Source organism: Buteo buteo, chromosome 7 (assembly GCF_964188355.1).
Source record: "Buteo buteo chromosome 7, bButBut1.hap1.1, whole genome shotgun sequence".
Lineage (NCBI taxonomy): Eukaryota > Metazoa > Chordata > Aves > Accipitriformes > Accipitridae > Buteo > Buteo buteo.
In genome coordinates this window covers 38,883,751-38,909,022 of record NC_134177.1, presented here as the reverse complement: position 1 = coordinate 38,909,022, position 25,272 = coordinate 38,883,751, and the positions used below count along the sequence as shown (strand labels likewise).

Sequence of the window (25,272 nt, the reverse complement as noted above, 5' to 3'; positions counted from 1 at the left end):
CAAAAGGAGTGGTGGAAGCCCTGTAAGCCCCTCTCTGCTGTAGCTAAAAGCACAGAGAGGGCTTGAACAGCAGAGAGCACACGAGAGCCAGCAGCAAGTGCCACGTTAGGAACCGCACTTAGACCAAGTGTCATTTCTGTGGACTTTATTGTCATTTTCTCTTCAGTTCTAGAGTACAAAAGCATGCAAAAAATAGCCTCTCTATTCATGGTACATATTTACAGTGTAATGGCCACGTGCCATTACAGTACTGAGTGCATATACATCATGCTTGAATTATAGCAGAGTACATACAGAGTCATATATTTAACATCAAGTATAACAAGAGACTTAAATACTAACAGAACAGGCCTATAAATCAGAAACAGCAGCAAAATTACGGCACAGAGGATCTGAATTATATCCTCAAAAGTTGCAATATATTTTTTCTTGAATTTACACAATTTTTTGGAACGCTTTGACTGATGGCTTGTGGTTACTGACCGAGGCCCTGGGCATCTGCTAGCAGCAATTCTGCCCATACATGGCTTTCCTTCAGGGAAGGGAAGGCGAAAGGCAGCAACTAGCTCTTGAGCTCCTTTCTTTCCCTGGTCCCATGGGGGGCTGCGTTCAGAGTAACAGAGTTACATGGGATAATCCAGGTTAAATCAGGTTGGGAGAGACCTGATCAGAGAGTGGTTTTCTGTAGGAGGCTCTGGGCCAGAAAAGAAATCCCTTTCACTGCTTTGCTCAGCAAACAACATTGTAAACGTGCCCTGGTAAAGTGGAAAAGTTTGGTACCTGAACTAAGAGTTACACAAAACCCCTGCTATCTGCTTTCCAGTCTCCAGTATTCCTGCTGGACACCCGACGTGTTCACGCTCTCATCTCAGCAGGACCCCCCAGCACTGCAGCACAGTACTCCTTCCTTTGGAAAGGTTTTTACATTTACTGAGATCCCTATCCCCCAGGGCAGAAAGGAGCCTGCCTTTCCTGCTATCCCCATCCCCATCACCCTCAAAGGTGAGATCCCCCATCTCAAAGAAGGACCATCTTTTATTGTAGCAGAACACTAACACTGAGCAGCTAGCAAAACACCTCTACGCCTGGAAATCACCAACGAAAGTGTCCAAGACCATAAGTGATCCTTTTAACTCGCACAGCCAGTCTGCCCAGATGCAACACTGGAGAGACAACAGTCCTTGCTGCATTTGTTCTGAAGCTCTTGCATTAGCTGCCCCATTAAAGGATAACTTGCAATCACGCAATAGCTTCTCACATACCTGATTGTGCTGCTTGGTGTAAGAGAGCCCAAAGCACCAGCTATGGGATGTTGCTCGCTGCAGCCGGCGGGAGATGAGGGGCTCTGGGCACGAGCGAGGGCAGCCGGGACCCTTAGAGAGAGCCTGGGTCTCTGAGGGGCTGGGACGAAGCCCCTGGGCTGGCAGGACAAAGCTCATGGTTTGCTTGGGCAAGACACGGGAGGGAAAGCACTGAGCTGGAAGAGAGCAAATGAGCTCCCCAGGCCACACACCACAGAAATGGAGAAAAACTTCCCTCAGCCCCTGCCACAGCACTGCTGATGGCTTCAGGATATGGAGCCGTGCTGAAGGAACATAAAATTCCTCCCACCAGCTCCCCGCTGCAAGTCTGGCAATAAATAAGGAATTAAACCCCGTCCTGGGAGTTGTTTCATTGAGTTGCAATTTGTTTTGCATGGAGCAGCTATTCTGTCCCCCCGCCAGGCTCCCTTTGGATGCAGCCGTATACAAAAATAGCTTTCCCGCGACAAACCTGGATGCTGCTTGACCACCTGCTGCTCCTGCCTTCCCTGTTTTATTCCCCAGGAATATTTTCTAGGGCAGCATTTATCAAAGCACTCTCCCTGGGACCCACAAACAACACAGCTTGAGTTAGCAACCCCCACACTGCAAGGAGCTGGGCATGTATTTAGCCTTAGTGGGTTTTGCACCATTTTTCTTGCCTTGAGGGCCAAATTCTGGCATGTAGCACGGGAGATGAAGGCCTGCCAAAGGGGACAGGCATGCACACAACGAGGCACAGCGGCAGGAGCGTGCTGGGCTCGCCAGAGACCCTGTACTTATCACGTGTCCCCTCCGTGGTGTATCACAGGGGATATGCCAGGAGAAGACACCTAAAGCTGCCCCATTTTTCATCTCCAACCCCGCAACGTCTCTCTGCAGTGGGAAAAGGCAGCAGCCCATGCTGGTGCCCGAGGCAGGCTGCAGCCCCCCACGCCTGCAAACCTGCAACCCACCTGCACCGCTGCCTCGGCACAAATCTCAAGGTGCGCTTTCAGCTCTGAAACGCAAAGATTTCTCTAACCTGCAAGATGCAAAAAGTGAACCAGCATCCGGACAGGAGATGTTGGCCCCAGACACGGCACAAACAAGATACGTAACTGATGCCACCATGACCAGCAAAGGACAGGCCTGACTTACCCACCCTCGAATGATGATAAAGAAAACATGTCAAAGACATGTGTGGCACTTGATCTTTCAGAAAGCCCAGTCTTTTGCTGTGCAACTTGCTGCTTCTGTCTCGAGGCATGAAAAAAAAAAAAAAAATCACGGTCCAGTCACACTTATGGCTGCAGGTGATTTAGTTTCTCTTGCGAGTGTGGGCTCCTACATGTATCGGGCTGGAGAGATGGTGCTGCAGCCAAAACTTCCAGGTCTTCCTTCTGCCTCCAGCAGCATGGACACCTGGAAACACCCAACCACAGGCTCGCTACAAATACCCTCTCTGTCCTGCACACCCCCTCCACAGACCTGCTCCTGCTCCAGGGCTAAATCATGTGGCTACACCATGTCTGCCCACGCTGTGACTTCTCATGGAAACATCACTGCGAAAACCGCTGCCCAACACAGAGCCCCTGCATGGGCACGGCAGGGGGAGGTGGTGTTATAAACACCGTGAGTGTTTATCCAGGCATCCACTCACACACTGCAACGCATCATTAAAGAGCTGAAAAACTCAATTACTTGCAAGTGTGACATTCATAGCGATATATTCCTGCCCAAAGGGTTAAAGACATTCACTGCAGTATTCCTCTGTGCCAGACAGGAGACACTAAACCAGGATTTTTACTTAGCACTGCCTCCCAAACTGAAGGCCTACAGCTATTAACTGAGCAAGACAAAGAAATCTACCTCCTGGAGATCAAAAAGATGTGCGATTTCCTCAAAAGAGAAATTTCCTTCAAGGTCTCTCAATCTGGGCCCATCCCCAAGCTGGAAGAGCCAACTGGGGCAGACCAAAACCAACTGTGCCACCACGCGGCAGGGGAAAGAGGAGCCCTTCCCGGGACGCAGAGCCCAGCTAAGGCAGCTCAGAGCATCCCGGTATCTCTTCTCACAGGATGCCAGTGCTCCAAGAATAGCATAGGCAAGCGAGGATTTGGAGGAGAAAAATATAGAGCATATACAAAAGCATCAGAGCGTGCCTATGCCAGCTCTTCTCACTGCTTGGAGGAGCCCTGCCACGCCAAACCCCATCCCTGAGTTCATAGAGAGAAGCGAGACAAATATTTAGCCGTGCAGCTATAGAGAGTGACTTTCCTGAACAGATAAAAGGGCTGGCTTACCAGAGATGTTTATTTTCAAATAAATACTATCTCTTTAGTCTCTTCCTTTCTTCAGAGCAGAAATAGCATTGCTCTGAGCTGCCCTAAACATGCACATAAACAAGCAAGGACTTCATTTCACCTAAGTGAGAAGTACAGCATATTTTTGAAGGAGTCCTATCAAGCCTTTGAGTAAATCTGAATGTTTCTCTTGCTGCTAGGGCAGCTTCCACCATTTTCATTTCATGCAAGTTTTCAGGCTGCTGTCTGCAACGCAATGCAGGTGGTTTCTGGAGGTATAAAGGAAAAACCCACAAGGCTGGCAGATTTGCTGGAGCAACAAGGTATGACACAAGCCCAGCTGTACAATTCTGGTTGCTCCCTGAACCTGTGGAAACAGGTCCACAAGGATTTCCTTCAGCAAAAAGGGCAATTTTTTCAAAGTAGATTTTGGGGTCATCATAATAAACACCCATTTCCCCCATTCCCCTCCAAAACTGAAGCGGCGCTCCAGCTACCACTAAAGGAACATGACACAGAGCTAATTTGTAAACAAACATCTGTTTGGTTGCATTACTTGAGGCTGAGAGCAGCTTTCCGGCAGCCTTGCGCTGCTAGCTCCCACCCCCTTGGGCATTACTAGAATAACCCCAGCAACTGGCTGGATCAGCAAAGTCTGTCTCTATCCCCAAATTATTCTTAGCATATATAAGAAATACAATAAATAACACCACGTTTGCAGTCTTACGAGATCTTTGAGCACCACCCAAGTGTTGCTAAGACCTCAGAATTCCCACATCTTTGAGCACCACCCAAGTGTTGCTAAGACCTCAGAATTCCCACGGGCATCAGGATTACAGGTACTCCCTTTTCTCCCAGGGCTAAGGCAACTTCCTGAGATGTGTCCTTGTCCTGAAATCATTCCTCTGCGCAAGCTGGGAGCTCACCTGGCATCGCAGCTGTCCTCCCCGCTGTTGGCAGCCCAGCCCTGCCGCAGCAGAGCTCTGCCATGGCCAGCCCCGGGGGCACCAGTTAGAGAGAGCCCATTTTCCCCACAAACTGGAGAACAGAGTTCACTCCTACCATTTCCCCGGGGCTACTCAGCTCAGCCCCTGGTGTGCAGCACGACCTGGTAGCACCCCAGCGCTTTGTCCCCAGCACAGACCAGTTTGTATGCAGAGACCATCCTCTCCGCAGGCAGCGGTTCCTCCTGGCCAGTCCCTTCTACATTTGCAGAGCACCCCTGTGCTCTCAGACTTGCCAAGTCCCCATCTCCATTTTCACTCCCTTTCAGCGGGTGCTTAAATCTTCATTACAAGGCAGCAGGGTCCAAGCCGGCGCTCGAGTACGCTAACCTGCGGGATGGATCATGGCACACAGCCGAAGCAGAACCACAGGCCCTCAGAGGATGCTGAGCGCACGGTTGGTGCAGGCAGACACACAAAGCAGGCAGGATTTACTGTCCGGATGCGAGCAATGCAAAGCACAAGCCCAGAGCAGCAACCTTTACAGGATCTAATGCCTGCTTCAAAAATTAAAGGTCTCCTTAATAAAATACGTTAGCTGCTATACTATTTCCCAATATCTACAGGTGACACGTGGGGCAGAGCCCAGGCTGGTGACTGCTTCTTGGCATCCCACCAAGGTGGCTGAAAATGAGCAACGGGAGACAGCAGGCTGGGGATGGGCAGCAGAAGGCACCGGCAGCAAAGCCCAGCTATGAAAACATTAGGAACCACCAAACTAGATTGTAGTAAACAGAACAGGAACACCAGTACACCAGTCGCTACCAACAATCCTCGTACATGTATCCCCTCGCAAAAAAAAAAAATAAAATTAGGGGACAAAGTCCCAAGTCCTCAGTATTAACCTAAAAAAAGACAGTAAGATGATTACGTAGGAAGCAAATTTAATCGTGTCCTTTATTTAAGTACTATAAAATAAGAATCCAATCCCATTGGCTTCCTAGGGGCATGTTCAGGCCCCACAAAGCTCAAGGGAAAATATTGACATATATTCTGATGGATTGGTGTCACTGTTTTTTTACTCCAAGTGCAAGAGTGAAATTCCTGATTATATACACAGTCTGTACAGTCAACAGCCACTGAAATAGCTGCATTCACCCTTTTAAGTGCAATCTCTCACCTATTATCCAACTGTAGAGATGAAGCTTCTGATCCCAAGTTTAGAAGCAATCTATGGATAAAATAGCAGCATCAGCACATGCATAAAAATTAGTCTTAAAATAAAATTAAAAATTAAAGCCTTAAAACCCCAAAAGATCAAGTTTTGATCTCTTTTGTGTTCTGTAGCTTTCCTTAGTCTAAAAACCCTCCAAATCTTTCATCCTAGCAAGCTCTCCCAGTTTGGGTCATTTATCAGGAAATAAGAGTTTAAAAGCATCAGGTATGTAATTTTAAAGGAACTAAGAGATGAGTGAGGGAAAGGAAGTCACCCTTAAATAAAATAAACCCAAAACCTACCACTTCTTTTCAGCTCTAAGAACAACGTCTGTGCACAGGACTGGGTGCAGCTGAGTGCGATCCCAGCTCTTTGGGAAGAGCACACTTTGTTAGCGGATATCCTCGGTGCACTAAGCCTTTCCGTGTAACAGCATATCCCAACGCTCCAGATCTCTATGACGTTTAAGGGCTCACTGCACATTACAGGGAATACCATGTAGTGCTTCTATTTTATGACACTGCCCTGACTAAAGCCATCAATACTGGCAGGATTTACACTGTGCAAAACAGAGGGATAAGAAGAGAAGGGAAAAAAAAGAGAAAGAAAGGCATAGAGAGTGACAGTGTTCACTCCAAAAGCAAGATCTCTTCCCCGTTTAACTGATATCCACAGAAATTTTGCCATCAACTCCAACAGGAGCAGGACTGTGTCCTGATACAGAGAAGTACTTTACCCGTGCATTAAATGAGACAGTTGCCCCCTGATATAAAACCTAGCTCTGATGTCATTTTTTTTCCTGGTGCTTGAAATAGAGAATGCAAAAGAGCAAGGAAAAAGTCTCCAGGGCAAACAACCCATGAGACCTTTGGTTTGCTGCATTACAAATAAAACCACATTCATCGGCCAAGACACCCAACTACAAAGCCCACACGTGAAGCGCAAGTGGAGAGCAAGGCACACACGGAGGAGCGCATGGACACCTCGCACAAGGAACGCAGCTGCCCACGAGGCCGAGCCAGCCCTCTGCCAGCCACACTGCCTGAGGACTTGCTCTTCTCCTTATTGCTGCTCTGTTCCTCCTTTCTGGTTTTCTGGGTTGGTCCATTTTGGTTTGGGGTTTTTTTTCTGCTTTGCAGGCCCCGGACTTGGTGATGAGGGCAGATGTGTGCTAGACAACACCACGATGAGTACAACAGCAGCAGCACGTGAGCGACCAGCCTGTGGCTTCAGGACGTAGCTTCGTCTTCACACACATCAGGCAGCTCTGGGTCCCTGCCTCCTTCTCTGCTCCCTTGTTTTCTACATGAACGGCAAAGAGATTAAGAGATTAATTAAGAGATTATAGGCACATAGCAATGCAAGAAATAAAGATGGGAGTGTTTTTTCCAACAGGCAACCCAGGTCAACAACATCAATATTAAGGGGGAATAGCAATGAACCAGCCTGTTGTGCTGGTACCATGTAAACAGCTCAGCAATATCCCAGCTCCATGCGCTGCAGTGCTGTGCCTATATACTTGCTTGGTCTCTGTGCCCCGAAGACTGAGCTTTGCGCTTCCCTGAATGCCCTTCTACCGGCTGCAGCATCACGAGGAGGTATCTGGTTCTTGGAGAAAGTCTTGCAGACCAGCAGCAATGTTTCCAAATTATCTAGTTTGTATTTGGGGAGTTCTGGTTTGCTTTTCTTTAACCTGATTTTTTTTTTAAAAAAAGATCAGAGTGATGGCTTGATATCATAACTGCTTCTCCAAAGCCACACTGTAAATGGAGTAAAAACTGCATGCTCCTACCAGAACCCAGTTTTCCCTCTGCAACAGCTGTTTCATTTCAGTTTCTGGGAGTTTGTCTGGTCCCTGAAACAGCTCAGCACCCGAGAGCAGCAGTCCTTAAAACATAGCCAAGGTAACTTACTTGCTTTGTACATCCACCGTGATACCATCCATAAGACAGCCTGTGACTCAGATTTGACCAGAGAAAGCTGTCACTGCTCTAGACTGAATAGAGAAAACGTGACACCTCCAGGTGCCATCCACAACACCCCACAGCAGAGACCTTCGGCAGGCAGGTAACTTGCACTTAAAATGCCTGTTTCTCCATTGTGAAGATGTGAAGATATCCACAGCGTAAAGGAGGTGATGCTACCCCAAGCATCTGCATCTCCTAGGGTGTCTGGCCTTGCTCACGCCAGCCTGGCTGCAGGAGAATCAGTCTGCGTGGACAAGCCAAATCAGCAGTGGAGAGTCAGCGCTGGAGCACATGTGCCTGGAGCACACAGTGTTTGGGAAGCGTGGGTCTGGGGCTCTGGGGTTACTGTCTGGTTAGGAACGACACTAAAAGTACACACAGGTCTATACCAATTTTTAAAGAAACCAGAAATGATCAAAGATCACGTTCCCTTCTCCCTCTGCTCCAGCAAAGCCCTGCGATAAACCTGACCTTGACCCCAGAGCGCGGACCATTTCCCTGCGGGGGAGGCTAAGGAACAGCCCCCTTTTCGGTGCCTGTCATCACCCTCTTTAAATGATTTATCACCCTGCGCAGCAGCAGAGGCTCCTTTCTCCAGCACAGCACAGGCAGCTCCACGCAGCACAGCTCCCTGCTCGCAGCTGCCTGGCACATTCTGCTGAGCCTGCTCCATGCCTGGGGTGCGTTCAATGCTTCCCTGCCGCCCCGAGCAGGTTCTGCCTCTCCAAACACCTTGCAGCAGGGCAGGAGGGGTGCGATGCAAAACAGGTTGAAACGATACCCGCATGGTGGTGAATATCTGCTAAGCTGGGGTTGCATGTAAGGCAGCAGAGATCAAGGCATCAGTGCTCTGCAGTCTGCACGGGAGCCGAGGCTCGTGCTGAGGCCTGCGGCTGAATGTGAATCTCCACTGCATAACTCTTTTTAAGAAATAGGACTGTATTTCTGCTACATTTCTTAAACCGCAGGTGAGCAAAGCCTGACCTGTGCAATCTTCCAGGAGACAACACCGCTGTTAACCACAGCAGCTGCAGGAAGATCACAGCCACTGAGTATTTACACAGCGTTTCATGCCCAGCAAGGAACGAGCCCCACAGAACCTCCCTCCAAAACGCAGGCAGCACGGGAAAGGGATGGAGTGGGACAACCTACAAAGAGCTGAATCACAGAATACACACACTCCTGGGAAGTGCTTAATTCCGCCACTGAGTCCCCATTAAATACCAATAATCTGCCCTCATCTAGGCCAGTGAAGTCCCCCTCCTCTCTATGAAAGTTCTCTATGAAAAATATAGCAGCAGGCAGTGGCACCAGCTGTCACCCACGGCACCACGTCAGTCCCCATCCTCCTCCGCCTGCCTCCTCCTAACTATTTTTGGAGAATCTCTGCAAGTCCGTCCTCACTCAGAGCGGGTGGCATCCTGGCTTGAGCTCCTCTGTTTGTCTCGGAGGGATAAACCAGGCCAGCCAGAGTCTCCAGAGCGGTGGAGCGGCTCCCAAAGGTATGCAGAGGCATGTGGTTGTTTCCTGGTCTCTCAGCCCAGCCCAGATCTCCTCAGGCCTGGGTGGAGGCTGTGTCCTCCCTAAGCACTAGATCCTGAGACTTCACAGGGAGATGTTTGCAAGCAGCTTGTCGCAGTTTGCATTGAATGTTATTTTGGTATTTAACGGAATCAGTTGGACCAACCGCTTCCTAGAAGGGTCTGTGCAAGTGGTTGGACAAATGACTGTGTTTGAATGAAGTCCTGACTGAGGTGGGGTGGGTGGGCACACAGAGTGGCTGATTTCAGTCCCAGCATAGTATCAGAGGCAGAAGCACAGAGAAGCAGTAGAGCAGCTGGAGCAGAGATGGCTCCAGCTCTATTTCTTTTGCATAACCACTAAATATTAAACCTGAGCCCAAATTACAAACCTCAGCCCTTCCCAAATTCTGTAGCTATTTCCCCTGCGAATGTGGGGCTGAGCAGCAGTTCCTGCTAAAACCCAACTGGCTTTTTTCACCCCTCCCTCCCCAAAGAAGGCTGAAATGCCAAAGAACCACAAATAATAAAAAAAAGCATACATAAACATTAGTGTCACACACACAGAATTACTGCAGTAAAATTGCTCCTACAGGAAGGAAGGATGGAGCCGAATACTCTCGCTACCACACAAATCACGCGGGCTGAGGAGAGGACACACGTTTCTACAGCACCCAGGGGAAACACAAACACTGAATTACCTTAAAGATGGATGCACATATACAGATGTGTTTAAGAGGAGTCTGTCCCTGAGAGCAAAACAATGAGACAAAGGAGAAAGTGATCATGAAGATGATGGCAGCAGGCAAAGGAGCTTGTATTTCTGTACCTAACAAGCCTAGCGAGCAGAGTGAAATGGAGGATGGAGCTTCAGTCGCGTTTACTTGCAGCCTGAAGGACAGATGAGGACAGGCACTGGTAACAGTGGTACAAACCCACTCTAGCCCCTACCGCTGCTGAAGGCTCCAGATGGTTTCCAGCATGCTGCTGATGTCCAGCTGTGCTTTTCTGGGCCACACAATTTGGCACCTCTGGGGGTTTTGTGTCCTATCACAGTCACGGCATCACCACCATGTGCAATGGGGCATGCAGCGGCTGAGCTCAGCGCGGGCAGAGCCACAAGAGCACGGGGCCACTCGCTGGAGGGTCCTGCTGATGGTGGGTCTTTGCCAGAGGAAAATCCTGTGCCACAGTCAGTACCTTGGTCCTTAGGCAGACTACGAGGACACCTACCTGCCCCGTGGGGCATGGTTCTTCCCATGAAGACATGCAGTTCTCTCTTTGCAGTGAAAATCAATAGGGCTTTTGGTTGTGTTTGACTCTGTTCTGACAGCATCTACGTGGTACCTATCTGAAATCTTCCTGGGACTGGAGAGACAGACACCGAGCACAAGCAGAGACCAAGGGAGCATCTTTCATGGAAACATCTGGCAAATTTAAATCCAAGCTGCAGCTGTTCCCTTGTCAAAGATGATGCTGTAAACCTGGCTGCCCTAGGGGGATCTCTGCAGCCTATTTTTGAACAGCTCTATGGCACCAAGGTCTGGGGGTTTCTCAACACAAAGCCCCCACAAAGCAGGTACCTCTGGGCTGCTTTGGGAGAAGCTGTTTCTGCTTGGAGACCTGGATCAGCCACTTTTTTACCTCCCTCTCCCCCCGGCTTCCTTCTGCTTAGTCTACATGGACAGTATGGCCCTCAGGGCAGTGATGACTGTTTTGCTCTCTTTTTGGGAAGCCTGGAAACAGGATAGGCTTTCTAAATACAGACCGATCCCCCATACAGGGGCTGACAACCACATTTCATCAATAGTAATAGCAGCCATAATGGGAAAGTAAATTGGGTCTGTCAAAATACAGCAATTAATTTGATAGGTAGTAGTTGCAATAAATGAGTGTAATAAAATGTGGTGAAGCCAGGGCTGACTCAATTAGGAGAAATCTGGAGCAGACAGAAGAAGTGTAGCAAACGCTGCGAACAGAAACCCAGAACTTAGCTGTGAACGCTAAACAGCTGGGTTTAAAAAAATACTCTGCAACTGGAAAAATTAGAAAAGGTCGGTTGTTTCTGCAGCCACCGTTAACAACAGGCTTGAACCTGGCCATAGTCTGTAGGATCTGCAAGGCTCGATGAATCACTGTATCTTCTGGGAGATCCTGCACGAAAGGCAGATCCGGTGCCATCCAGACACCTGGCCCCAGCTACCGTGCAGCTCACACGGTAAAGTGACAGCTGGCAGCACTCACACACGGCTTCTAGGTATGCGGAGGTGCTCTCGTGGGAGAGGCAGCCGTTGCAAAATAAGAGTTGCTAAAGTGGGGCATCTTCATTTTAGTTCCCTTCTGCCTGGTGAATGTGCCTGCCATTTTAACAGCTGCCTTTTTAACTTTTCAGTGCTATTAAACAAAGCAATAAATAACACCCAGGAGAGGATTTGCTTCTTCCAGGTCTAAGGAGTGAAAAAAAAGCCCTCTCTCCTCCCAGTACTAATTTAAGAACTATTCCAATTCACTGGTGTCTTAATGGTGTCCCCAGAAGGAACAAAGGCTGCAGCAAAGATGAAAGACCTCCTGCTATTGTAAAGACAGGACATGCAGCTTCTGCACAAAGCATTTCCAAGACCAGAGCCCACCACACTGTGTATAGGTAATGCAGGGAGAAATTAAAAAAATTTTCAACCACATGATTTAGTTTCTTCCTCTCCAAATCCCAAAGACTGAGCTTAAAGGACAGATCCATTTTAAATACCAGAAAGCAGACTCAGCTGTCAGAGGATTTCCTGCAAAATATATTCCCAGTATGGGCACAGATGTAAGATGCTTGAAGCAGCAGTGAATGGGGCTTTTGCAATTTCACATGCAGCCTAATTAAAAAAATTGAATGTGAAGCTGGAGTTTTCTAGTTGCTTTTCTTTTTTCTTATATAGAAACACAACAAGTTATTTTCTACCTATAACTAGAAGGACAGGCATTACAAAAGCTGATTTATCTCTCTCTCTAAAGACACTGCCACTGGGGAGGAGAAGCTCTGTGGTGGAGAGCTTGGGACCTTGTGGCTCATTTTTCTCTCAGCTCCTTGCGGGCAACCACATGGCAGCGTGTCCAGAGAGCAGCGATGCCTGCAGGCACTGCCCTTCTGTCAAGTCCCACTTTTGGAGTGCCCTGTCCAGCTACAGGGGTGGAAACGGTGCCTGACATGCAGGAACTCTGCAGAGCCTTTATGCTACAACAATATTATCTGTTCCTGCTAGGTCCTAGAAATTTATAGTCATCCAGACTCACTCAAAACTTATTTTAACTAATACAGCGCTATTCATAACATTTGCACTGATGTTATATTTTATATGTGTATTAAGGGTGGTTTTACTAGAGAACAACCCACTATTAATTAAGAACTGGATGGGCTTAGTGTTTAGCTCTGTTTGCCCCTGTGGAAATAACACTGTAATCAAGAGATAACTCACTGAACAATGAACATTCCCATTTAGACTCAGTTCACTTAAAATCAATGTCATTAGATTCAAAAAATCAATCTAAATTTGAAGCAATTTTCATTAGATTCAACCAGTATAGCATTTTTCAAAGTTTGAAATAATAATCCCCATTCCTTAAAAAAAAAAGCATCCCTACTGTAGTGTTTAATATATGACACTATTTGTTGAAAAGATTTAGCCAATGTCTGTCTTTTAAACAGAAGGGTTTCAAGATGGGTTCTCAAAGCTCCAGTTGTGCGTGAATTAATTTAGGATAAAGTCAATTGATGGCATGAGACTGAGAAATTAAGCACAGGGTTTAGTGGAGAACTGGCACATTCAAAAACCATTCACATTCTTTTTGGGCATCTCTAAGCGCTTACACTGCTGGGCAGAGGCCAGCCCAGCATGGCCGCAGCTCCATCCCTGACCTGACATGTTTTTGTAAACCAAGGGCACTGGATACAGCAGCACAACAGTGGAAATTATACACGGTTTTCAAAAACCTTTTAGTCCTGCGCAAGGAGCCTGAATGCAAACATGGGGCTGAAATGAGTAGAGACAAGGAAAGATGCTGGGTTTGTGTAAGCTGAGAAGAATTTGACTAGCAACTTTAGAAATAAGACAAATAGAAGTGGAGTCTTACAGTTCATCTTGAAGGCCTAAAAAGATTTAAAAAGGGATTAGACACTAATAATGTGGCTAATCAGAAACTTCACAGCTACATTAGGTCAAATGAACTTTACTTATTCTGAGCAGATAATAAAGCACTCGGCTCCAGGCAGGAACCAGCCACGGTGTCAAGGGTCAAAAAGTTTTCCCCTTTAGTTAGTTAGTGGCATGGGCTTTCAAGCGTCTCAGATGAAGGTGGAAGGGAACAGGTCCCTTTTGGAAACAGGCTCAGGGTACTAGAAGAACAGACCACCTTGAGATATCAATTCAGGCAGGGTTTGAAAAGAAGAAATCCTGCCTTGCTCTGAATTAGCTGTCCTGGACAGTGGGAAGCATACAAAACATTTTTCTTCAAATTTAGTAAAAGTTTCCCCATCTCAGAGCAATGCAATGCAGTGACTATGAATGATAGTGAAGATCAATAGCAATAACTAATTCGGAAGGCAATGAGCCAAGGGAAAAAAACGAGGACAAATCCCTTGTGCTAAGCTGGCAAAGGAGCTGTGACTGCCACGCTCTTCAGATATGTCCCCACAGCAGCACTTGTGTATGAGGTGTTTAAATGTTAAACTGGAGTCTAATACTAACTGCTCCTGGACTCAAAGGCAAAGCCTTTACTGAAGTCTCCAATACACAGTTGGGCTCTAAAGCATTATCATCCTTAATTGAGCTGAGCCCTTAAATCCCCACACATCCGTGAGAGAGACAGACTCCTCTGTTTGCATTGTCAAAGGTGCAATGAGACTCTTAGCACATCCTCGTGGGAGTCTGCTAGGCCTGGTACTGGGATTTTGGGTGGAAAAGGATAATTTTGGGACTACACAGCTTTGTTGTGAACCACAGCCTTACAGATCCTGTGGGGTGAGAACATGAATATAGTTGTCCCAGGTCAGGCTAATGGTCCAGCTGTTACTTAACTGGACTGATGGCCCAGAATCCTGGCTCCAAAAGTCATCAGTAACAAACATGAGGGAGAAAGAATAAGAACTAAGTAAGGGACAGAGGAATTCTCCCTCCACCCCTGTACATCCAGACCACTGTGTTTAAAAATTGTTGACGAATTTAATAGTCATTAATTTGTCTATTCCCTTTTCAATCCCAATATAGCCATTTATATCCAGCCTCCAAAATATCCCGTTGCAATGTTTTCTACTATTTCATAACTGGCAGTGTGAAAAAATACTGTATGTTTTCTCAAATGAAAAAGCAATGTCAAAGTGTTCTCCACTGTCTGTCCATGTGTCTCCGCCCAGACTTGGGCCCCAGACAAACCACATCACCTCATTTTGAGTTTATAAAACATGTAAACTGCTCATTTGACACCTTTTCTGTTGTCCATAAAAAGAAGAGAAGAATTAAACCCTTCAATAGATATTTAGACTAGTGTCTAATTAAACTTATTTTAGTTCACCAATTTCTAATGAATCTTTGATCACAGTGTATTATAAACTAACAGGTTAAAAACCAGACCCAAGTTTAGCACCTTACATGTATTTAGGCCAAACCCATCTTACAGATAGAACTGCATCTATAAAAAGAGTTTTTAGGCTGCTTTAATGCATTGTATTTTAATCCTAGAAGACTTAAGGGAGTTTTGTCTTTAAATGCTACAGAAGAGATTTTCAAACTGCTTCCTTCATCCACTCCACACACCTTTATTCTGCACGTGCAGCAGAGTCAGGCAAGGCTGTATATACGTACATCAGTAAGTTCCCTGGAGCAGACATGGATCTCTCCTCCCGCCTCGTCTGAACCTCGAACGGATTTCCAAAGGAGCGTTTTCTTAGCATGGCCTTCACTAGGATCTTTGAGGAAGAAGAACAGACCAGTGAGAACAGCAGGACTGACTGACTCCTTGGAGTTAGTTCAAAGGAGTCTAACAACAGCTTCTTTAACAATTCAACTGACATTTAACAGCATTACAGCTAAAGCACGAACTAAAGGAACCCACAGAACAGCTACCTGACTTCCCGGCAGTGACAATGCCACTCCCTCAGGCAGTGAGCTCAGACCCCTGGGTGCACACCATTGCTGGCAAGGGGTGAAGTAGATGCTGCTGACCGCTGCCTGCTACTCGTAGTGGTCCAAGCCCATGAGGAGGCGGCACCAGACCCCTCCTGGGCCATCCTCCCAGGCAGGCACTACTGCCTGCAGAGTGCTGCTAGCTCCTGCGGGTTCAAAGGCGAAGGTCCTGCTATCAAGGGGAAAGGATAGTTTTCATTCCCCCCGCTGGCTGTTGCAGCGAGTGTCTATGTTAACATTACACCACAAGACCTGTGAAAACAGGTCCTCATTGTGCTCAGCACCTCTCTCCCCATGAGGAACAAACACCCAAAGGCACCTGCACCATACTAACTGCCCACAGCAGACCTCCAGCTGGCTATACACAAACAACTGAGAGAACCCTCAACACCTTCTTGAGGTCCCCTGTGGCTGGCAGGCAAGTGCCAGCTGTATACTCTGTGGCAGATGCCTGCTTCTCTGGCCAGGTCATCTCCATGTTTGGAGCCTTCACTTTGAGGATCCAAAAGAGGTGTCTTGCAACCTCTAGATTAATGAAACAAAACACACTTGGGATGCTTCTGGTGTTCTGGGATGTCTGATGCCAGGCACTTTGGGGGTGTGACCCTACAGCTCTCATGAGAGCAGCCAGATATAAACAGGACTGCTCACACGGTCAGGCCCTGCAGAGTCAGGCTGCCGCAGTACCCAGAGACACAAAAACTTCACACTGGGTTGAAAGGCCAAGCTTTTCATGCCAGGAGCACATGTGTACCCTCTCCAAACCTCCTTCACCAGTTGAAAGCTCCAGCAAAGTCCCATGCTCTTGACCCATGCAGAGGATGCGGTTGTGGTTTATACATACCACAGCTGGCAAACTCGGAATAGTCTTCACCGAGTTCTTCACCTCCTCCTCCGTCACCTCCACCACAGTACAGTGCTCTTCCTCCAGTGGCAGGGGCTCCTCACCACCCTTGGTTAGCCATGGATGCATCTGCATGGGGAGGAAGAGACAGCTGTAGGTCTCCCTTCTACAGCAGAGCGCTGTGGTGTTGGTGATGAGAAATAGGGGCGCAGGACTAAGCTGTCGGTACTGCTCCATTTTCCACTTCCAGCGATGCACTTCAACCAGCTCCCTTGGAAATTGCTGCCATCCAGTGCCTGGCCAGATGGCATCCCCTAATGCCCAGTGCTGTCACATCCACTGCCACCGACCAGCATCTTGGAGGAACCTGGCACCCTCTGAATCAAGTTTGAAACACTGAAAATCTGAGTTATCTAGAGTGTTTTCATCTTTTTCTCTCACATGCACACATTTCATGTAGGATTATGTGTGCTCGCTACCTGGGAGAATCAAGATTGTTTATGCATCTGCACAACCAAGGGTTTAGGTGCTTAAAATGGAGTACTTGGGTCTGAGTACTGAGGCCTCTCATGCTACTGCAACGGCCTCCTCCCTATATAAACAGCGAAATAACACACCTTGCCACCTGGGCACCATGTAAACCTCTACATACCCACAAAGGAGAGAGAAGGCAGTTTCCCCCCATCCCTTCCTGTCACTGCCGTGCTGCTGTGGAAGGGAGCTGATGGCAGGATGGGATGAGGGTCTCTGCTACCCACATCCAGGGCTGGACGTTTTGCCTGTCAGGGAAAGCATCCTCCAGTGTTGCTGCTAGAAATGCCTGCCTCACCCTCCAGGACGAGGAGTTTAATTAGGACAGATGCTCACTGCTTACTGCCATTCCAATGAGTTGGACGCAGGTGTCCAGAGTGTTCTCCAAGGGCTTAGTGATGAGCTGCTTTACAGCACTTAATTAAGCTGTGTTTTCCAAAGATCATTAATTGTGCTTATAATAACTCTTTTCAAAGGCACAGCACCACATCCAGCTTTAAGTTCACTTAAAACAGCTTTTAGTTCACCAGTGCACTAAACCCTAGTCTAGCTGGGGCTTGCGAATGTTTCAGCTAGAAAGGGGACTCTGTCTATCCGTTATGTTCAGTGTTCCTCATACAAAATCATTTGCTTGATTTATTTTGATGGTGAACAGCAATTCCAAAGCCAGCTGGGCAGAGCAGTTAAGATATTTGTCCAGTCTAACCCCCTTATACAATTTTACCGCATCCTTCCAGCTTTTGCAATGTTTATCTTCCTTGGAGATTTATCAACAATAAATGATCACATATGAGAAGCAGCATTGAGCTAATGCTTGCCAGTAGAAGAAAGTTTGCAGCCACATCAGGATTTTACCTTACAAGTAAGGAACATGAGGAGGGGAGTGTGAAAACATGGGAAAACAAAAAGGAAAGTAACCCTGGGAGGAGAAGGAGAAGGAGGCCTAGAGCAGCCACTTAGAAACATCTGACTATGCAAGATGCCAAGGCTCAAGCCCTGATGCCATGTGGCCTGCTATAAGCTACTTCAGAGCGAAGCAGCTCCTTGGCACTGTATGTGAATACAAATACAGAGGGTGTGTGCCATCTCCTTGTCTGGATTGCATCAGCTGCACATGTCAGGCTCTCCTGTAGTCTCTAGGTTGGATTCCTCTGACCAGGGCCTTCAGTGATGGTGGAAGTCACTCCATAGCCACCTCTGCCAAGAAGCTGCTCAGCCATCATCTTACTTGGGGGAACAGCAGAGGAAAGCTACCCTTTTTCTACTGCCTCTCATGGGGTGGTTTCCTTGGTTGTGAACGTGAGGAAAGCCATGTTCAAGGCCCTGGGCTCAGCCCAGAGCCCAGACTGACGCTAGAGACACGTGCTTTTTCAGCATCAAATGCAAGTCCTCAAGCACACCAAGCATTTTCAGTGCATGGCCCGCGATAAGATCCAGCACCCTGCTCTGCTCTTCTACCCAACAGGCTGTACAGGGCACATGTTTCCACATGAAGTGCCTGCAAGAGCTGCCAAGTGAAATCCCTTAAATACAGCTCCAAAGGACTTCCCACCATCACTGGCTGTGGCCTCCTGGGCATGGAGGGAAGGGACGTCACATTTTTTACTTGAAGTTCAACCTTCCTACTGTCAAGCTTTGGTGGCAAATGTGCTGGTGTTGGCGTGAGACAAAGCAAAGAAGAGTTGTGTGCCCTGCAGAGGATGCTAATGGAGCTCTGCTGTGGAAATCTTGAGATCCTCCAGTAGGTCCAAGGCCTTGGTGAGGGGTGACAGGAGGACAGAAAGCCCATGCAAAAACAGAATGAAGGCAAACCCTGCAAGGCATTGTGCTCTTCCAGGCATATTCCTTTTTTCTATTAATAAGCATCTCCCAAGTAATGCTGATAGAAACAAGTGTGCTGCCTTGAGGCCTTTGACCATGCAAGCAACAGAGGAGGAACACACTTCCAGCCTCTGTAACACAGGTCCAACACTGCCAGCACACGCTCTGCAGCTAGCAGTCCCCATGACAATGTCAATTCTCCCAGGGATTTGCTGAGGATCAGCCAGCTTTTGAGTAATTTTAATTTAAATAAGTAAACAAGAAAGCTTTTGTCAATATTCCCCAAGCAAGCAGCAGCAATGGAGCTGTTACATGCTGCAAAATGAGCACTCTTCCTTTTTGAGGCGGCATGCCAGAGAAAGCTCCCAAAACAAACACAAGGAACAGCTCTGCCTCATTAGAAGGTACTAAAGGAAAAACAAAATCAGCTGAGACAAAAGACTATAAGATCAATGTCCAATTTACCTTAATTTCAGGGACTGTTATCCTTGTTTCTGGGTTTTTATCGAGCATACGTAGGATCAATTCCTTCAGCTCTTCACTTATCTGTGCTCTAAGTAAAGAAAACAGCAGTATACAGTTAACAAGGGAATTGTAAGTGCTCAAGGTATGCATAGTCCTTACTGCATTACTTGGTAGAGAATCTGCTCTGCTCAGAAGATATTTTCTCTGCAGACCCAGCTTGAGAAAGGAAGGTCTAGTTGGCTTGGTTGGTTCCTTCTCAGGCATCACGGTCATGGCTACAGGGCTTGGTTATCCTGTTCTGCCCACTAACACAGCTGCATGCTTGCAAAATGCAGGACAAGGGATCAGGTGAATGGATCTAAGGACATTTTTAAGGACAGCACATTATAGGGGAATTTCAGAGGACAGATTCTAGGACAACAATGTGTTACTGAGAGCAGAACTAGAGCTGGGCTCTGATACAAGAACGGCACAACTTGATTTGCCAAACCTGCATCATGAGCAACCACATGCTGCAAGAAAAATCCCCATTTGACACTCAAGTTCCCAGCTGAGCTTGCAGGTTGTGTTAATTAAATTGCTTCTATGAACACTGATGGCAGCCAGTTCCATAACTTGGTATTTCCCCACCTGTATGGCTCAGTCTTAGGGTAACATAAGGAGGGGATGAGCAGATGAGATTAAGAGAAATAAATCTAATTTTTTAACACTATTTCCAAGGTCTAAATGCTAGAGCACCTGAACCCAGAAGCCACCTTATTCACACGGAGCCCTTGGTCCTGCAGTCTGCCTCTCTAGTCCAAAGGCTTCAATGACTTCTGTTGCTAATGATGCAGGCAATGTCTTTAAAACACACTTGATCTGTATGATCAAAATGCTACCGAAATAAAATGCCAGTGTATGACAGAATTGTATTAGGCAGTTGAAAGTCGGTATCACAAATGACTTTCGAGGAGCTGTGTTTCTGCATGGAGATGGGATTTGGCAGCATAAAATGTCACTCCCCAGCAGGATTGGATTTCAGATTGAAAACACTGATGAGGAACCAGGTGCTGTGCCCAGTTCCTCTGCACCCCCCACAAGCAGAGGAGGGAATAAACTATCATAAACCTAAATGAAGACCACATCACGGTAAGGGATATTATAGTCTGATGAAAACAGAGCTGCTGTTTAATAATTTATGAATACTTTATGTGGACTTAGATTATGGGATCTTTAACAACCAACCACAAGGAAACACTGTTTATTCAGTGGGAAGGGGCAGAAAGTGGGTTCAGTTTAAAGTCTGAACACTTTCAGAGTTGCGTCAACGGTCTGCAGTACACAGGCAGTATGGCCCAGACAAGTGGAATGGCAGGATGAGTCCTCAGAGGCTTCCCACTCCCTAGGCTGCACTACAGGTGACAATTTGGGTGGGAATGGGAAGAATGGTCCTGCTCTTGAGATGAGCTCCAGGCACAGAGGAACAGCTATGGGGAGTGACAGTGCATTTAGCAGGTCAGAATAAACAAGACTCTTAATGAAAGACCACACTGAGGTGTGGGTGGGATGGTGTTTTTGAAATACTTAACACCAGATCTGTGCCAGACTGGCAACTTCTTTATTTAAAATACAAGCAGTAGATATATATATAATCACCTAACATTTCTGGGCACAAGATTGATTTCTATACAACATAGGGTTAATGTCATAAGGAAAAGCCCTGTAAACAGGATTGCAAAGTGTCAAGTGGGTTATGGCCAAGTGACAGACTGCATCACCCTGTCTCTCTTTTTCCTTCTCTCCATTCTGCCAGGGTGCACGCTGTACCCGATGGCATTTTTCAGCTGAAAAGCCTGTGCTATCTGGAATTTCTCACAGTCATAGTCCTGTCACGGCTCTCAGGAAAATGCCAAGCATCACAGAGCTCAGCATCCATTTGGGAGTGCTGCCAGCACCATAGATAGTTTTATAGGGTGCCCGCAGGTCAGAGAACATTGTCCTGGACTTCAGCTCTTCACCTGGAGAGACTACGCAATTTCTGGCTCTCTTAATACATGTCTGGACAGAAACTTCTCCAGCTTGCTTTTCACTTATGCCAGGATCATCAGGGTGTGAGCTAACCCCATTTACCTTGTGTCAGGCCAAGGACTCACTGACATGAATGAGAACTCCAGAGCAATAAATATTTATCCCAGCGTCTCTAAGGGAAGGGAAGGCACAATGACACCGGTAGAGTCAGCTCCATCTCTGTCCTAAAGGTTGTCAGGAAACAGGCAATGAGTTTCCATGGATTGTCTGCAAACATCAATGTGTCTTTTGTAGCCATGGTGAAATAAACTGAAACCAAAATATTCCTAAGTGTAGCGAGGTGCTAATTCTGTGGGAGGTCAGGGTGGATCCATTCCAGTGAATTCCAGCTTTATGTGCGTCTCTGTTACTGGCTTTATCTAACAAATAGATGCAGTTTAGACAGCCGTCAACACCCAGTAACCCTCTGCTCCTCCAACAACCTAATGAGGGGTGCAGCTTTTTTTAGGCTGGGAGAGCAGGTCACCGAGAAATCCAAATAAATCATGTAGCCAAATTATCGCTGAAGGAAATGTCTGAATGAAGAAAAGGTTCTTAGCACAACCCAGTTAGCCCATTAAATGTTAATAACTTACTGCAGAGGCAGATGGGAACAGTCACTTGTAAGCTGACTGCTAACCCAAATATATGATGGCTGAGAGAGAATGGGCATTTTGCCAGGATCCAAGCAAGCAGAGAGAAGACTGCCAGGGAAACATAAACAATTTTTTTTTTTTTTTTTGCTGCACTGCTGTCAAGTCAAAGTCCTGTCCCAACCGCAGAGCAACCGGTGGGAACAGAGCAATGTGGCATGACCAGCCTTTGTGCTCTTAATGCCTGAAACCCGGTTAGCTGTAAAACCTCACCAATGGCCCAGGGCTGGCTTGCCAGAACTGCTCCATACCCACCACTGGGGCCTGTGGTTGCCATCTAACAAGTGGCCTGACCTTGTGGCTGCAGATCCTTGGGAGGTGTGTCCCACGCAGATCTTGGTGTGGGCTCTACCAGCCTGAGCAGAGATGGCTCCATCTGAGCTATCTGCAGTGGCTGTGCTTTATAGTCAATGGAGAGGTAATTAATATAGCCCATGGAGCCTGGGGTGTGAGTCATCCCATCTAAAGCAGATGTCTAAAATAGGACAGCCTGAGTACCCATTGCTGCAGACTCAGAAGGAAGCCTGGGACTGCCAAGTCAAATTCAGTGAGCATCTCACAAAAAATTCACGTAATAGATGGTGGATACACGCACGTATCGCAGTCTGCCTGACAACATCCTTCCCTTCCTCTCTAATACCAGACGTGCTTTTCATTAGAGTTTTAATTGCTTCATGCTTGTTTTAAATAAAGTCATTTTATCTCTATGTTTTTATTAGAATGAGCAATTGGGTCAAGAAGGTAAAAAATTCTTTGCCTCATTACTGTGCTGATTTGGGAAGGAAGATAAAGAGTGCAGCTTTGGCTACTTCACCTGATAGCAACCAGGAGAAACAAATTAATCGCCAACAGAAAGTCACCAGAGACCTGAAGTTGGAGGAAATGCCGAGGAGTGGCCAATACATGAAGGGGAAGGCATGGTGGCTCGGAGGCAGAGACTGAGCACACATCGAGTGTAATCATCTCCTGACAGGCTCATCTGACAAGATCACGAACACTCATTGCTCAGCGGCCCGATGCTGAACTTCCCACTGCTCAAACGGCATGCCAGTGGCCTTGGCTTGTCCCCCTGCACCGAGCACACTTTCGTGGGTTAGAGGATGCAGTGTGACTGTGCAGCCAGCCATCCCACCTCACACAGCCCAGTAATCTCCATCACAAAGCTCTGATGGTGGCCAACATGAGTTTCCTTCACTAACCAAAGCAGGGTGGGGGGCAGCCTCTGAATATCAAATAGGTAAATTAATTTCGGTTTTTTTCATGCAAGACAAACCCATATTTTCCCAGAGTGTGTTGGAGGAGGCAGAGGAATGAGGATGCCACATGTTGTCTACCTCAGGACAAGCCTTTTTCCACCAGACACTTCCCCCAGAGCTCCAAGGTAAGTCCACAGAAGCAGCAGGTGCTTACTTAGACTGAGACCAAGGTCTATAAATGACATTGCTTTTGAAAACTAAATACATTGAATCATTCCGGTGGCTACACGGGACAAACTTAAAATCCCAACCAAGCCATGCTTCCAGCATTCGTAGGGTCAAGTAGCTGGGGCAGAACTCCCTAGACCCATACTGAAACCCCTCTGCTTCCAAAGATTTCAAGAGCCATTTCCTTTAGTCCCTGCCTGCACAACACGGACACAGGAGCAGCAGAGACAGCTGTAATGCTTTGACAACATCTGCACAAAACCCACGTGAAGGACCCAGGAGAACACAAAACACCTCACCTGCCCTTGTCTGTCCCTCCGTGGTGACCTACCAGCATTTATGCTGCACAGTGAATAACACTGAAAACTGAACTTTATTTTACAGTAGCTGAGTAAAGTTTACTTACTCTTCTGGGAACTCTACAGGCTTGTTCTTGATCCTGTTATGAAGACCCAGAATATATTCATCTATAAAAGGGCACTGTAAAGCAAACAAAAGATTTTCCAGTTGTCAGAGATCCTGGCACTGCTTAAGCGTTTGTCATTCACCTAACAGAAGTATACTGTTTGCACTCTCTTGATTTTACACAGAGATTGAAATAAACAAAATCTCTCCCCCCCCCCCCAATAAATTGATTTGTTCCTTATTAAAAAAATAAACGCAGAAGAACAGCAGAGGGATCTAGGGAATACGTAACTGGATTGGGATACCCCCCCCTCCATCCAGCCTACCAGGTGACCATGAACTACTCATTTTCCTCTCTGCTCTACTTCTACCTGCAAAATGGAGATCCTGATAGCAGCTGGCTTGTATCACTGCTTTGAGGTCTCCCTGTGACAAGCATCATTTGGAGCTAGGTATTACTATTAAAACACTTGGATTTCCACTTTAAATTCAGATATCTGAATTCAAAGCACATTTTTCTCCAGCACGACTTTTTACACTGGATTCATTTAGACCTAGATTCTGGCTCTTCCCACCTGGCAGGGCAGGCAGGACAGGCAGGTGATTAACTGAGCTGCGGTGAATACTGTGGAGGATGCAGGAGCAGCATATTCACAGGCCCTATGAACATCTGCATCAAAACTGAAGGAGCAGGTATGCTTGTTTTAGTGGGCTGCTGGCAGGCCCTGCATCAGCCTGCCTGGCCAGATTAAATTATGAAATATAAAATAGGTACGAAATGTACAATATTTACCGTACAGGGTCATGTGGAACAGACAAATGTATCCTTGCGCTTGGCTTTATATTCCCTCTATTTCCTCCAGTACTTGCCACAGAAGGAATTAATATCACCATGAGGTTATACCAAAATATAAAATCAAGGATATACCCCTTCACTTGAGGATTTGGCCAAAATGAGACACCGTTATAGGCAGAGATCAGAGAATATTTTCCATCCTGACTTAGCTCAGTGATATCACACTAGCAATGGAGATAGTTCTGCCTCTGCCATCTCCCCCGACCACTTCTCACCCCTGAGCTGGATGCCTTATGCCTGTGTGGTGGTATCTGCAGGGGTCTGTGCTTGGACAGGAGGTTCAGGTAACGTGCGTGAACACACACAGACCGCATGTACCTGCTGCGGTGCTCGCCCTGGGAGAACACAGGTGGGACAAGGGGCTTCTGGCCACAGGAGAGGGAAAAGCCATGACAGGACATGGAGTTTGCAGAAGGCAGCTCTGAAGAGCTGGCTCTGCTAAAGTGGCCTCCATCTGGCCCAGGTCAGCTCTGGCAGACACAGCTTTCTGTAATCTGGATTGCTTAAAGTGCTGCAGTGGCTTGGGATCAAACCTGTGCCTCTCTCCATGCTCTATCTGGCTTGTTTCTAAATACAAGCAATATGGATAACCCCTCAACAAACTGTTTTTGGTGCTACTGATGGTGCTCTGGGTCTGTAGCACAAAAAACTGCTCCGAGTACAGGGGCCAACTCTAGAAACCATCCTTTCCACAGATCACAACGTCAGCCCCTTCTCATTCACAGAGTGGGTTGGGAAAACAAGAGCTTGCAGAAGGTAGGTCTTTGTTTCTAGTATTTGCCTTTATTTGGAAAGGAATGAGTCAAAAGGCAGACAGGCAGACACTC

At 47.1% G+C, this 25,272-nt stretch overlaps 1 protein-coding gene across 4 annotated transcripts in view; it reads right to left on the bottom strand.

Moving 5' to 3' along the window:
• Positions 1-133: 133 nt before the first annotated feature.
• CAMKK1 (calcium/calmodulin dependent protein kinase kinase 1) overlaps positions 134-25,272 on the bottom strand; it is a 110,883-nt gene continuing 85,744 nt past the window's right edge. For 2 of the 4 annotated variants that reach the window (XM_075032493.1, XM_075032492.1), the window contains 6 exons: positions 23,591-23,664; positions 19,059-19,146; positions 16,242-16,370; positions 15,077-15,180; positions 9,935-9,982; positions 134-7,048 (listed from right to left, as the gene is read on the bottom strand). In XM_075032493.1, coding sequence (XP_074888594.1) covers positions 6,976-7,048; positions 9,935-9,982; positions 15,077-15,180; positions 16,242-16,370; positions 19,059-19,146; positions 23,591-23,664 — 516 coding nt within the window. In that variant the 3' untranslated portion in view covers positions 134-6,975. The remainder of the gene's footprint in view (positions 7,049-9,934; positions 9,983-15,076; positions 15,181-16,241; positions 16,371-19,058; positions 19,147-23,590; positions 23,665-25,272) is intronic. The other 2 variants (XR_012651055.1, XM_075032494.1) reach the window with 2 other exon arrangements.